At 33.6% G+C, this 14,384-nt stretch overlaps 3 protein-coding genes across 3 annotated transcripts; 1 reads left to right on the top strand and 2 right to left on the bottom strand.

Annotated features, from left to right (window-relative positions):
• The first annotated feature begins 580 nt into the window (after positions 1-580).
• LOC140887508 (uncharacterized protein At5g39865-like) lies at positions 581-2,207 on the top strand. The gene has a single exon (XM_073294771.1). The coding sequence runs from the start codon at positions 839-841 to the stop codon at positions 1,946-1,948; it is 1,110 nt and encodes a 369-aa protein (XP_073150872.1). The 5' UTR covers positions 581-838; the 3' UTR covers positions 1,949-2,207.
• Positions 2,208-2,368: 161 nt separating this feature from the next.
• Positions 2,369-3,495, bottom strand: LOC140887509 (uncharacterized). Its single transcript, XM_073294773.1, has 2 exons — positions 3,298-3,495; positions 2,369-3,138 (listed from the first exon to the last, which is right to left on the bottom strand). Exons 1-2 carry the CDS (start codon positions 3,445-3,447, stop codon positions 2,488-2,490), a joined length of 801 nt encoding a protein of 266 aa, XP_073150874.1. The 5' UTR covers positions 3,448-3,495; the 3' UTR covers positions 2,369-2,487.
• Positions 3,496-8,503: 5,008 nt separating this feature from the next.
• LOC140891595 (BTB/POZ domain and ankyrin repeat-containing protein NBCL-like) lies at positions 8,504-11,325 on the bottom strand. The gene is made up of 3 exons (XM_073300179.1): positions 11,206-11,325; positions 10,594-11,075; positions 8,504-9,788 (listed from the first exon to the last, which is right to left on the bottom strand). The coding sequence occupies exons 2-3, from the start codon at positions 11,053-11,055 to the stop codon at positions 8,760-8,762; spliced, it is 1,491 nt and encodes a 496-aa protein (XP_073156280.1). The 5' UTR covers positions 11,056-11,075; positions 11,206-11,325; the 3' UTR covers positions 8,504-8,759.
• Between the last annotated feature and the right edge of the window lie 3,059 nt (positions 11,326-14,384).

The raw sequence follows: 14,384 nt of genomic DNA, 5'->3' as shown, positions 1-14,384 counted from the left end.
AAAATCGCGAAGAAGCATATATAGAAACCATAAATATAATTTTCAATTTTTATAATTTTAAGGGAGTGTTTGCAATCACTAAAAAAATGATTGCTAGATTTTGGCTAAAAAAATTATTTTTGTGTGTTTCTTAAAACCAAATTATGTGTTAGTTTATAATCAAATTAATTAAAATCCAAAAGCTAGCCATATGGTGATTATGATTATGCAAAAGTGATTCTATTAAAAAAATTCAATAATAAAATCATTCTAATCACTTATTTATCAACCACTACCCAACTTTGATTTTTAGATTTTCACATTTGTTTTCAAACACTACCAACTTTTGATTTTTCTAAACTTTTTTTTATAATCTATACATTTAATCATTTATACACAAGCATAATCTTTTGCAAACACTCCTTAAATATATTACGTTTCGTAAGTAAATATTTTTTATATATTAAAAGATAAAATCATTTCCCAGAATTTGTGTCCAAAAAATAAAGAAATATTTATTGATAATTTTTCTTTGGATGAATTTCTCGCACTTGCTCTATTCGACACTTTCTCGATGATTATTTTTCTTCCTTGACATTTAATCCTGCATTAAATCCCCGTTTGCTCCTCCCCTCTCCCCACCCGGACCGACAATCCCTCCCACCAAACGTCTCTTACGGTGGCCTCCAAATCTCTCTTCAAAATCCCAACTACATAGTTGACTGAATTTGCAGAAAATTTAATGAAACAAAGCGAGACTCAGCGATCGTAGTTTGTAATTGTGATCTGCGGAAGTAAAGGGGTTAGCTTTCATTGTCTTGATCTGATTGTTTTGCAAGTTTGATTCTTGATCGTTATAATGGGCTGCACAGCTTCTTGTCCAGCAAATTTCATAACTCAAAGCAAGAATCCCTCCTCCAATTCTTCCCCAACTCATTGTAATTCGCAGTCTTTGTCTCCTTATTACTCATTTTCGGAACCTTCTTCTACTCCTGTTTCGAGGACCTTATCTCTTCCCACCCCTTTAATCCATCATCCACCTTTGAGGAAAGGAGATTCCAATCACTTTGTTTCACTCACCTCCACTACTTATGGATCTCTTGTGCTCATTGACCCGCCGGACCCCAGCTTCAACGCCCAAGATTTTGATAATCCAGAGCTCCCGGCCAAAAAGGTTCAAGATTTTGGGAGTTCTGAGGACCCTCTTTCTCCAGATTCGGTTATCAATACTTGGGAGCTCATGGAAGGCCTTGATGAAGTGGAGTTTGATTTTCACATGGTGGGCTACCCAAGAAATCCAGGTAAAGCAGAGGTGGATGACACTGAAATTGTGAGTTCCTATGAATTTGTTGAGGAATCGAAATGTAAGCCTCTGTGGAAGCATTTATCCGATGAATCATCGCTGTTGAAATTCGAGTCTGATGACGGAGTATCAAGTTGTGGGAATGGCATTTCGAAGCCAGAAAAGGTTGAGTCTTTAGTTGATAGTGATGAATCTTGTGACTTATCTGGTCCTGAGGACAGGATTGTGTTGTATTATACTAGCTTGAGGGGCATTAGGAAAACTTATGAGGATTGTTGTATGGTTCGAGTGATCTTGAGTGGCTTTCGAGTGTGCGTGGACGAAAGGGATATTTCGATGGATCGATCATATAGGAAGGAGTTGCAGGACGCATTGAAAGGGAAGGCGGCGGTGGGATTGCCGCAAGTGTTTGTTAGAGGGCATCACATTGGTGGGGCTGAGGAGATTAAGCAGCTCAATGAAACGGGAGAATTGGCTAAGCTTTTGAAAGGTTTTCCGGTTATGGATTCGGGATTCGTGTGCGAGAGTTGTGGGGATGTGAGGTTTGTGCCTTGCTCAAATTGCAATGGGAGCCGGAAGGTTTATGATGATGAAGAAGGGACTTTGAGTAGGTGCCCCGAGTGCAACGAGAATGGATTGACTCGGTGCCTGGTTTGTTGCCCTTGAGTTCAATTGCTCACAAATTTACACCATTTGTTTGGCAATTGCTGGTGATTATATATCTGTATGTGAGGTTGCTGTGTTTGTGTATAATTGTTCAAAATATCAATGTTGTGTAGCTGTGGCTGTTCTTTTTTTCCGTTCAATTCAACAGCATTAACCAATAAAGAGTGCATGAAATCAAGCAATGTGTAAATGCTACCTATTGTTTCATTTACTCTCTCATGTTAATAGACGATCCTTTCATTTCGTTCCATATTCATCTGAGTTTAATGCCCCTTTACTATAGGACTTGCAAATACGAAATTCTTGAATCATTTCTTCATCGTTTACAAGGTGAAACTGAAGGTTTTTTCTTGTTTCTAGGCTTCGTTTAATACTATTGTCAAATCACTGGCAGGTAATCTTAGTCTTTATTGAGATGGATAAATCAAATTTATGTGTTGCTCCTACATTTATTGCACGGGGGATCATACATATATAAAGTCTATCTCCAAGTACATCATAAGTTATACATGAAAGAAAGTAAATGTAAATCAATGCACTCATTCAATTTGAGAGGAGCCAACTTTTCCAATCCTCAAATAAACAGGAAAGGTAACAACCTTCTCCATCTTACCATCTTCATTCCAAGTCCTCTTGAAATCTTCAACAACTTCATCTCTCAAAAGTTCCACGCCTTTTTCCTTGGCAGTTTGGTAAGCAGACCACGACCTTAAATAAGTGAAATAAGCCCCCAAGTCCATCAACTTCTCCGAGTTAAACCGAAATGGTCCGTTGTTCTCGAGTCCATCCACAGCCTCAAATGGAAACTCGATGGTTTCATACTTCTGGTCCACCAGTTTCCTAGCCGGCTCCCAGAACGGATCTACATCAATGTGGTAGAATCTTTGGAACACCGAGTCCACGCTCGGGTTAACTTCAGGTGTGGTGTAGCACCATGCGGCAACGACCCCGTTTGGGCTTTTGAGAATCCATTTGACATGTTTATAGAATGTAGGGAGATCAAACCAGTGCATGGCCTGAGCTATAGTTACCAAATCGACACTTGCTCGGGATCCGATCTGGGATTCGAGCTCGGAAACGGACATGTTTGGAGAAGTGCATTTGTATGTTATGTTGGGGAGGTTGGTTGCCAATTCTAGTTGTTTTGGGCTTGTGTCTGTTGCTATCACCTTCTTGTAAATGTTTGCAAGCTGTGTTGGATTTTTTTTTGGAACAACAGCACAAGAATTTAGTTTTAAAAACAGCGAACTCTTAGAATGCATTTTCTAAATACATACACAACATTCGATAATTTTATGTAATTTGAATTTGTAACGAAAGAGAGAGACAGAGATGGAGATGGAGCTAACCGATGCGGCGGCTTGGCCGGTTCCCGTGCCGACATCCCAAGCAAGATGGTGACACGGCGTCTTTGATGCGATGAAATTGAAGAGTTCCTGAGGGTAACTGGGTCGCCCCTCCGCGTATTGTTTTGCTTGATTTATGAACAATTTTGCCATCTCTCTCTTCTTTACCAATATTATACACAACCACTGCCTTTATATATATATATATATATGTCTATTGGGAGTGTTCATTCATTTTGCCAATGGGAGATGGAGGTGCCCAAGTTTGATTTGCATTTCTACCATTCCAAGATATTTGCTTTTTTGGTGAAGAGTTTGTTTTTGATTTCTAGACTTCATTGACTTCACAATATTGGTTTTCCAAAAATATAAATTAATCGTATTTCTGTTTTTTTTAATAAATAAATAATAATATATGAACAGAGTATAACAAGTAATAAACTAACAAAGTCACAATCTATCAATATAATTTAAAATCAATGAGTTGGAGATAAGTTTGTGCTTGTAGCTGAAATTCTGTTATTTTTCCGTAAAACCTACACTAAAATAGGATATGAATCCGGTCAACCTTAATCCGGCTCGGATGAAACCAAGAGTTTTTGATCAAATATTATTAGTTTGAAATATGATATCGAGAGTTATTTCTAATTATATGTACATATATATGTTTATGTGTATGTGTATGGACGCGCACGTGTTTTGATGAAATGAAATGTTGTTGATTAAAGATTATTAGTTTGAAATCTATATCGTAAAAAGGTTGACCTCGAAGATGACCTCATTCCACATGAGTCAGATATATGTTCATTGGCTCATGCAGAGGTTAAATCGAGGGATGTGCACGAGCGGCAGAGACCTGAAGGAGGGAGCAATATGGCCAACCCCCAGAGCATACCCCGCAATATTTTAGCAGGGAATATGCTCCACACGAAGATCGAACCTGCAACGCTGGAGAATCTCTTCTCACGTCACTTCAGACCTTACCAACTTGCCTATGCCCCTGCAACGCTGGAGCATACCTATTTATTATGTGTGAGTGACTTAGAGATACCAACTTGTATCTTGATATGACCTTAATTTGAATTTCAAATTATTTGAAAAAAAATAGTGTATGTAATTCATGATCTTTTAACTACTCCTCATAAACTTATGACTAATATTTAACCAAAAAAAACATTCATTTTTTGTTCTTATAAATTTATTAGATTTTTTTCCAAAATTATTTTTAATAAAAAATCAAATCTTTCATCACACACAATGGGTGTGCAAATACGCTAATATAAATAAAATGTGGGAAAATATTGTCGCTATTATTCGGTGCACGCTAGATAAATGACCATGCTAATGTAATAGCCAACAAATCATATTAGTTGGGTACACCGCACTGTGCAAGTCTATAGGCTGCTATAGGATTTGAATAATCTGGTAATTTTTAATTTAAGTTTTCAAATAAATTTAATTATCTCCATTTTTAATTTTGCCAGATTAAACTAGTAGCTCTATCGTGGAACAAAATGGGCCATCATACTCATACCCAATATAAACCAGTGACTTAACAAGGTCCTTTCAGCCCATCTCAACAGTCACTTGGCCCAATTTAATGCTCTTGGCCCAACAGTACTGTGAACAAATTTACAGTGTCATTGTTTTACTCGACTCAACTTGTACTAAAATGTCTTTATACTTTTTTTTTTGAAACCATTCTAAATTGTCTTTGTTAACATAAGACTTGGTAATCATTTGTTCAGTTGAATCCAAGAACATAAAGTTGTTCGATGTGTCTTACGACTGCCTAAATTAATTTACCAACAAATCGACATATTATATATTAATTAATATTGATAAATTATAAAAAAAAATGCTATTGCCAGCCATTTCCCATTTGTTTTTATTGTGGTCTTACATGAGATATGTCGCTAAAACATTTTTAAACCAACAAAGCCTACTCTAATCTAGTGTTGCCCCTACGTATATATGTCGACAAGCTTTTATATATATATTGCTACAACAACTTAAGGCCAAACAAATGTATTTAAAATTAATTAATTCTCTCCCTCTTTGTAATTATTCTACTGTTCTTTATTCCCTTTTTTCGCTCGAAAGGGTTTCCAACAAACAAAACAGAATAATGAGTGAAATCAAATAAGTTCATGCACAATTGTTGGAGTGTAATAATTGTTTTGTTGGGTAGAGTAATCGAAATGTAGTGATTGAGCTATTGTACAGTTTAAAAATTTTGAGTTGCAACCATCAGTTTTAATTTTTGATAAACCGACAAGTGTTCGGTCTTTTAACTGATATTATAACAAAGGTCACGAGTTTGGATTCCTTTGATTACAAGGAATGAAATTATTGAAAGTGAGATTTTTGAGATACAATAATTGTCCTCCGAAAAATACATGTAAAATGTGAAATGGATTCCAAATATCACTAGGCTCCCTCATCTGTAAAAATGTATGTCACGTATTTTTGGGTAATGGAAACGTAAAACCCTAATTTGTAGCTGAAAGATTCAAACTTTGGATGGTAAAATAATATTTTTTTTAGCTAGAACATGATCCAAACTTTGTGAGTATATGATAAATCTTTCGGGATTAAGCTATAAAAATGTTCGTTTAGCACTAAACAAATAACCTAGAATCTTGGAGACCATGCCATCAATTTTTTTTTTTGTTTACAGAAAAAACACTAAAATTTTGCGGTTGTCCCGTCACTTCAGAATCTGTTGGCCACTCTCTTCTCATGTGGTGGAAGCATTTTAAATAATAATTATATAATTAAGCCCACTCTAATCTACTCTATAAACCTATGTGTCGACTAGCTTATTATTTAATTAAAGAGGGAAAAAAAAGATTAGTACAATATCTTTTAATGATCTTATCAGTTTCTATAATAATAATTTTTCACTAAAAAGTGTGCCGATAGTGACACAAATGGAGGAATCGAAAGGCAATCGTGCACTATATATAACAGATGCTTAAACTTCTCAGGTGGAGATTACCATTCATATCTTTATTTGATCCAATGACCATAATTTATGCATTGCCTCATGTGGGGAAACCGAGAAAGAATTAACAACAATTTTTTTTAAACTAGTTTTTTGAGTTGAGGGACGAGTTTGTTATAATTAGTCTTTGAATCCAAGATCTCGTCTAAAATTTGAGATTTTGGTGTAAGATGAATTACTATAATTCAAACACACATATATATATATATATATATATATATGCATATATATATATATTTGTTACAACATAACTTTCTATAATTGAAAACTCTTCCCAAATAATTGATTAACAAAGTCATATGAATTTAAGTTTTTTTATTTTTATTTTTATTTTTATACTATATATATAATATGTATCGTTGAAAAGAGATCTTAGTTATACATATCCTCAAGCATTGAAAAGAACGTGTAAGGTCAAAAAATTAATCCCAAACACCACAAAAAAAAAAAAAGCCTTTAGCTAAAATTATATAAGCTCATCTCCTCAAAAAAAAAAAAAAAATTTATATAAGCTCATGAATTTAAATACGCAGACACGCATGAATTAGATCGATGATTTTTCGAATATGAAAATTGTTGAAGCAAGATGTCCACTATATTTTTCATCATGCTATTTTATTCACTTGCCACAAAATTAAAGTTGTATTCTTGAATTGAAAATCATTATGTATTTAAAAATTTTACGAGGTTTGATCGATTAAGCGCATTATTATTTTAATTCACTAGTAATAGTAATACATTAAAATGCATGAAATTGGAATATGAAACTCAATTTCTGAAGAATTAATACACGACATGATATGGTATACATTAGCCTGCAAACTTCACCTATGTAAATCCGCAAATTAAAAGACTGTAGGCAGATTCAAACAAAAAAGACTTTTGTGAGATTGAACTTGAGACCAAGCCTCAAGCTTCACACACTCAACCGAAATTTTATTTATCATAAAATAGAAACAAAGGATTTATGTAGCAAGAAATATGATTCATTCCCAAAAAGAATAATTAATACTTGATAATGCCGTATGAAATGGCAAACAGAGTAGTTTATATGGTTGACAAAACTTATTAATTTACTTGATTGAGACAAAGAATACAGAACTAACTATAGGGTTTTCTTTTGTAGCATGAAATAGTAAAAAAGATTAAAGAGGGGAATGCATATTAGATATATACTGCGCAATAAAATAAATTTATTTAATTTGTGTGGTCACATTCGTGCAACACTTGGAGAACCAATCGAAATGTACCTAAAGTTAAATGATGTTTATATATTAAAATGCACAAAATTTAGACACACTTAAAACCAATCAAAATTCCTATTTTAGACACAAAGAAATATACAAAATATAAATAGTAAATGGAAAAGACAACTCATGTCCACCTTCTAATTTATTTCTCATTAAAAGATAAAAAAGAAAACATCCCAACAAACTTCCAAAAGACCCCATTATCCCATTACCCTACCAGCACAAGATACCAAAGTAACCATTCTTGAAAACATTTTTATGCACAAAAAAATTGTCACACACAAAATGTGTCCTTTTACATTGTAAATAAATGTATGCATTAGCAAATAACAATGGATTTTAATTAGCATGTGATGCAAAAACTTTATATATATATTGCCCAAAATTCAATGCAAATAACAAGTATGAAGTATGCATTGGAAGCTGATCGAATTGATCAATTTTTAACATTTCAAGTGCATGCAGCTAGATATTCAAAATCTCAACTTCCCCTTCAAATTTCAGTCAATCAGTTTAATTCATCAAAATGTTCGACGCGTCTCCATTTTTGGAAAACAAATGAGAGTTAATTTCATTACTTCTGCATTCTCACCATTTCTTCGAATAGAATGTAAGCATAGTGGAAACATTAAACTTTTGACGTTATAATGAAATCAATTTTCTGACACAACATCTCAATGTGATGTCTAGTTATAATAAATGTGATGTCTCAAGTTAAAGACGGAATCTACAATGAGCATAAATAATTATATAAATATGATTCATGGAAAAGAAATTATATATTTATATAACGATATTTCAAACTACCTATGCAAACCTTTTTTAAAAAAAAAAATAAAAAAAATTAAAATTTGCAACAAGAAACAAAATGAATAGACAAAGGAAGGTATTGAAAAGATTGATCACCTGTGTCATCTCCATCCATCACAGCATTGAAGGTAAAATAAAAAATAAAAAAAAAAATTTATTGAATAAATACTCTTGTCCTATCCCACAAATTAAACCCACCGCAGATTATAAGCAACAGAGAAAGGGCTATGAACTTGTAACCTTGCATGAAACCCTCGAAATAATAATTTGATAAATTATTTCCATGAATTTTTGAACAACCATTTTCAAGATCCCAGCTGCTGCTTATATTTCAAAAGATGATAATATATAATATATAAAGATTGTTTTACTTATATAAGTAGTCGATGGAAAGTTAATTAATACTGATCGTGGGAGTGATGATGGTGGTGATGGTGATGATGATACATTCGATTCATGGCTTCTCTGTGGCTGCTGCTTTCATCTCCTTCGCTCAATTTCCCGACACCCATTTGTGCTCCAAGATTCAGATACACCATTCTCGAATCCAGGTTCAGCCCGCTACCCGCCGCCACGGACATGTTGCCCGCGCCGCCACCGCTGCTGGCGCTGCTGGCATGTTCGTCACCCATCGGTACTGGATATATGGAAGCGGTGGCTGACGAAGGTGGCGCCGCCGCATTCGCATTATTCCCTTCTTCTCTCGAAATCACCATTGCAGCTGACTGCACCAGCTCCAGACACAGCCTCAACTTGTTCGGCTCGATGTGGGCTAACCCCGGGACCGCTCCTTTGAACAAGAAATCGGATGTTAGGGTTCGAAGCACGTCTAAGGGAGTGATCCCATCGACCGTTCGTACATTGGGATCCGCATGGTGGTCAAGAAGCACCGCCACCATGTCCGGCGACACCATTTCGGCGGCGACGTGAAGCGGGGTTTTCCCGGCGGGGCCTGCGGGGTAGTTTACATCGGCTGCACCCAGTTCCAGCAATGCTTTCACCACTTCTCTGCTGCAATTCTCGACCGCGTAATGCAAAGCCAATGCTTCGTCGAGATTGAGACCTTCTCCCATGACCATAAGTTTGACGAGTTCCACGTCGGAGGAGTCGAGGGCCCGGCGCATTCTTCTTATTTTCTGGTCCTCGAGGTCTCCGCCGAGGTCGTGGTGGTGGTGGTGCGGGTGGTGGTGGTGGTGGTGCGGCATGAGAGAACGGCGGGCGAGGGAGGATTTGAGGCGGAGCTCTTCGATCTTGGCCACCACATCGACGGAGAGATGTTTGGCCAAGATTTCCGGAGGGAGACCCGAATTCGCCACTAAATGTGAGCAAGTACTCCAAAGTTGATGCATTTCTTGTTTTCTTGAAGCAATCAACACTTTCATTACGTCTTCGATGGATGCCTTCTCCACCATGATTGCCAACTGTTTCTGCAAACCGATCAAAATAAATAAAAAAGATTAATTGGGTCTTTAATTAATGATAGTTTGATACTATTTAGTAGGGCATATATATATATGTGTGTGAATTATAGCTAAGCCCTTGAAGTACAAATGGGAAGATTTTACTTTCATCTTTAAAACCAAATTAGGAAAGTTGGGTTTGGAGGGGATATATCACTGTGGTAGACAAGACTAGTGATCAACCCAAGAGATAAAAAAAAAACTTTAGCAATTTGAAGAAAGTAATGTTACATGAAATCAAGATGAGGACTTGTCAAGACACCTTTGCTAAAAATGACAAGAAGATCAGTGGAAGAACACAACGTTGAATACATGTTTTGTGAGCTTGAAATGTGAAAGAAAATTTTGAATCCAAACATCGATCCCACTTTTGCAACAGAATATGCATATATGCTGCAGACCAAGAATTATTACAGGAAAAAGGGAAAAAAAAAAAAAAAAAAGAGTCACAAGAATGACCAAAAGAAGTAGATTTGTTTGAGATCATTAATAGAAACCCCACATCAGATTCATGAAAAGAAAATTTCATGACTGATGATCTATTAAGCTCATTCCCCCCATGGACCAACATAAACTGGAAGCTACCATCCAAGTTCTTGAAACCAAAATTGATATGTTTTTTTTTTGTCTAAAAAATTAGAACCCACAAACAAAAAGAATAAAATAAATCAATCAACCAACCCCAAACAAAAAAAAGAGAGAAAAAGGAAAGTCAAGACACCATTTAATATATAATAAGAAGATGAAATTGAAAAATGGATCGGAAATGAACCTGAGTGAGCAAAGCAAGCTGTTCCACACCAAAAGATCTAGCGGCTGCAAGAGTATCAAGAGCAAGATCAACGGCGGAGGTGCAATGCGTATGCCAGCAACCCCTCTCCCCACAATTAGGCCTGGGCTCATGTTTCTGAGGAACAATCGAAACTTGGCCACTGTACAAGAACTGAAGCATGAGCAAGAAAACTTCATAGCCAACCGAGTTCACCGGTATCACAGCTTGAGTATTAGGCCCTCTCGGACTCCCCGGGCCCATCCTTATCGGGTCCAAGCCCGTCTGGGAGTCCGGCCCGCAAAAGAATTTCCTGAAGAACAAGCTCCTTGCTGCTAAGATGCACCTGTGCGCATGGACTAAACGACCCTCTACGCTGAAGGTTACATCGCTAAAAGCCTGGCCGTTGATAAGCAGATTCAGGTAGTCTAGGGACAGAGATCTTAAGGAGTCTTCTGGGCTCATTGCACAATACGTAGTACACTCTGAACAACAACAACAAGAAGAAGCAGAAGAAAGGAAAATATTTATGTGTCAAGAAGAAGAAGAAGAAGAAATAAAGGAACTAAAAATCGTGAAAATGGATTTATTTCATCATTGAATTTGATATGTTACTTCAATTGATCTTTGATGATGATGATGATGATGATGATGATCGACTGTTTGCTATTTGTTGCGAGAAATTATTTTGCATAAAAAAAAAAAAAGAGAAGAAACTGAGGAGAGAGAGAGAGAGAGAGGTGTAATATAAATGGCTAACATGGTCGGCTGAGATTATAATAAATAAAAAATTTTATAAAGGGTTGGAATATTTATTTATTTCGATGATATAAAATAAAATAATATTTTATTTTTTTTAGGGGAAATAAAATAATATTGTGGTGAGGGGATAATTAATAATGAATATTATTTATGTGAAATGGAGATAAATTTTTTCAGGGGATCAATTATTGCGGACGAGAACCTAATCTCAATTGATTTATCTCATTTCCTAATTTATGTCTGTGCGTTGGAACATATGTGATGTGTATTATTAGAGTATATTTAGTAAAATATTATTGAATAATTATTCTCTCTCTTTTTTTTATTTGATTTGAATATCGAAAAAGTTTTGTGTGTCTTTAAATAAAAGTTCAAAAATATAGATGAAAATTTTTAAAAATAATTTATTATAATAGGTTAGTTTATAGATTATACATAAATTTAATAAAAATCAAAATAAAAATATTTTTTTTGGGTTCAATTATATGTTCAATTTTGAGTTTTTGTTAAGTTTTTAAGGGAGAAATTATGACTTTTTTTTTAGTTTTAGTCGTATTCTCTCCGGAAACATTAAATTCAGTGAAATTGCTTATTTGATGTAGATGTTCTTTCTATGTGGTTATGTGATAAATATATATTAAATTACAGTATTTTTTAAATAAAATTTGTTTTTTTATTTCTGGTTTGGGAGAAAAGAACGTTCGTTTGGGAAATATATGAGACAGAGACGTGAGATGAAATTAGAATTATGGAAGTTGTCAAAATGTTAATTTTTCATTTGCCTTAAAAAAAAAAAGGGAAGCTGTGCAGAAAACTCTCAACGAACAGGGGTAAAATGAAGAAGAAAATTGATGTCATCTTGACATACAAAAGTAGTTATTAAAAGGTGCCCAAATTTTATATAATAATATATATTATAAAAATATACTTGAGTAAAATAAAAAGTTTTTTTCCTCTAGTTTTGAAAAATAAGGTTTATGTTATATTTTTTCTTAAATATATTTTAATGTATATATATAGAGGACTTTTCAGTTGTCCAACAATATTTTTCCACCTCGTTCCCGATGCCGGGTTTTAGTTGTTTTTTTTTATTATTTTTCGCATAACTAAAACACGGTATCATGTTTTAGTGGTCGGGAACGAGTTGGACATCATTGGTTGGGTAGTTAAAAATTTCTATATATATATATACAATGCACTTTTATTCGTATCATATGAGATTCATAAAAGGGAATCAATTCAAATGAGCAATATTTCATGGGTTCATCGACTTCATATGGAAAAAATTGAAACGTAGAAAAAAAAATTCTAAGTTATTAGATAAAAATCAAACTTTAACAAATTAAAAACTAAAATCCAGAACAGAACAACTTCTCATATCAAAATCCTAATGTTCCATTTCTAAAGTCTTGCCGTACACTAAATTTTGTTTTTTTAGTTGTTGGTCTACTTGATAATGTGATATAAGAAAAGTTAAAAATATTCGATGGTACATCAGTATTTTTTAATGTCATGTTAGAATGTAATGATGCTACATCAATATTTTTCGGTGTTACATCAATACTCTAGTGAAATAATACTGAAAGTAAAAAAAAAAAAAAATTAGTGCACCAAACCAAAATTTGAAAATTTAGTTGACCAAATTACGAAGACTTAAAATAGAACCAAAAAAATTATTTTCCCTTACCAAAATAGGTTTCTATTATGTTTGGATTAAATAAAAAGTAATGTTTTACAATTTGGGAAAATTAGCATTTTTAGTATTTTGTTTATAAAAAAAACATACAATGATCCAAAAGTTAATTACTTTAAACCCATCAACTTTAACAATATAGTACTGATTATAGTTATTTTAAAATTTTAAATTCATGAATACATGCATTATTTACATTCATAAAAAACACAATAAAAGATTATATTAAATCCAAGACTTTCAGCAGTAATTTAGTTTCGTTAAGTTGCTCCGAGCGTTAACTAAACAAAAGAGGCATTTGTACAGGCGCATTATATATATGTCAAATGCGGTACTGCATCTTTAGATCTTTATCATTATGCTACAGCTCACATATATAATTATGAAAAATAGTCTTTCACGAAAAACCCGCAAATAATTATATGTATTATAGATCAAAAATATAATTTTCACAACTTTTCTTTGTTTTGTAAGGATAATTTACACATGTACATTGTATATACACCCATATTTTCCTTTTTTTTTATTTTTTCTTGTTTCATCTATATATAGAGTGAAAGATATTTTTAAAAAAAAAATAAAAAAAATATTTTTTTATGGATGAATTTAACAAAAAGTTCATCTCATAAAATCAATTCGTGAAACGATCTCGGTATTTTGTGTTTTTCCCCTGTGGTCATACAACATGATCTTTCTTGGGGACGGTGTGTTTGCAGCCGAACACAAATATCTTAGGTCTAACTATATATGTATTTACTATTTACTCATGGATCTTGTTATTTAATGACCCTTGGGAATTGAGGTTCCATTTCTTACTTACTTTTATGCATTGCTTTAAGAAATATATTCATAATTGACACCAAATAATGTTGATATCAATATAATGTTGTAATACTATTAGTTCATCTTAAAAAAAAATACCTATATTAGTTTATATATATATATATATATATATATATATATACTAATCTAAAATTAATTAAGTACAAATAATTTTGCATATAATTAAAATTAAAAACACTTTCAAAAAATTGTACTATATATCGAGTTTAAGCTTGAATTCAATAAATCAATATTTATTATACATATAGGCCCCGTTTGGATTTGATAGACATTTTTTAAAAAAAGCATTTTTTTAAGCTATAATTTTTGGCTTTTCAAAAAGCTCTAATTTTGACTTAAAAAAGTGCTTATTTAAGCATTTTTTTGGTCAACCAAATACTTTATTAAATGAAAAGCACTTAAAAAAGTGCTTTTTGGCCTAGCTTTTAAAACCAAACATGCCCATAATCGAAGCTTTGAATGGAAATAGCATTAAGTCCACTTTTCTCGGGAAAAT

This window comes from Henckelia pumila, chromosome 3 (assembly GCF_033568475.1).
Source record: "Henckelia pumila isolate YLH828 chromosome 3, ASM3356847v2, whole genome shotgun sequence".
NCBI classification, from domain to species: Eukaryota; Viridiplantae; Streptophyta; class Magnoliopsida; order Lamiales; family Gesneriaceae; genus Henckelia; species Henckelia pumila.
Note: the sequence above shows the minus strand (reverse complement) of the source record. Positions and strands in the feature narration are given on the sequence as shown.

Coding starts and splice junctions, on each gene's coding strand:
- LOC140887508 (XM_073294771.1), top strand. CDS start 839: ATGGGCTGCACAGCTTCTTGTCCAGCAAATTTCATAACTCAAAGCAAG.
- LOC140887509 (XM_073294773.1), bottom strand. CDS start 3,447: ATGGCAAAATTGTTCATAAATCAAGCAAAACAATACGCGGAGGGGCGA. Junction 3,139..3,297: donor CCGGCCAAGCCGCCGCATCG/GTTAGCTCCATC, acceptor AATCCAACACAG/CTTGCAAACATTTACAAGAA.
- LOC140891595 (XM_073300179.1), bottom strand. CDS start 11,055: ATGAGCCCAGAAGACTCCTTAAGATCTCTGTCCCTAGACTACCTGAAT. Junction 9,789..10,593: donor AGCTTGCTTTGCTCACTCAG/GTTCATTTCCGA, acceptor ATCGGTTTGCAG/AAACAGTTGGCAATCATGGT.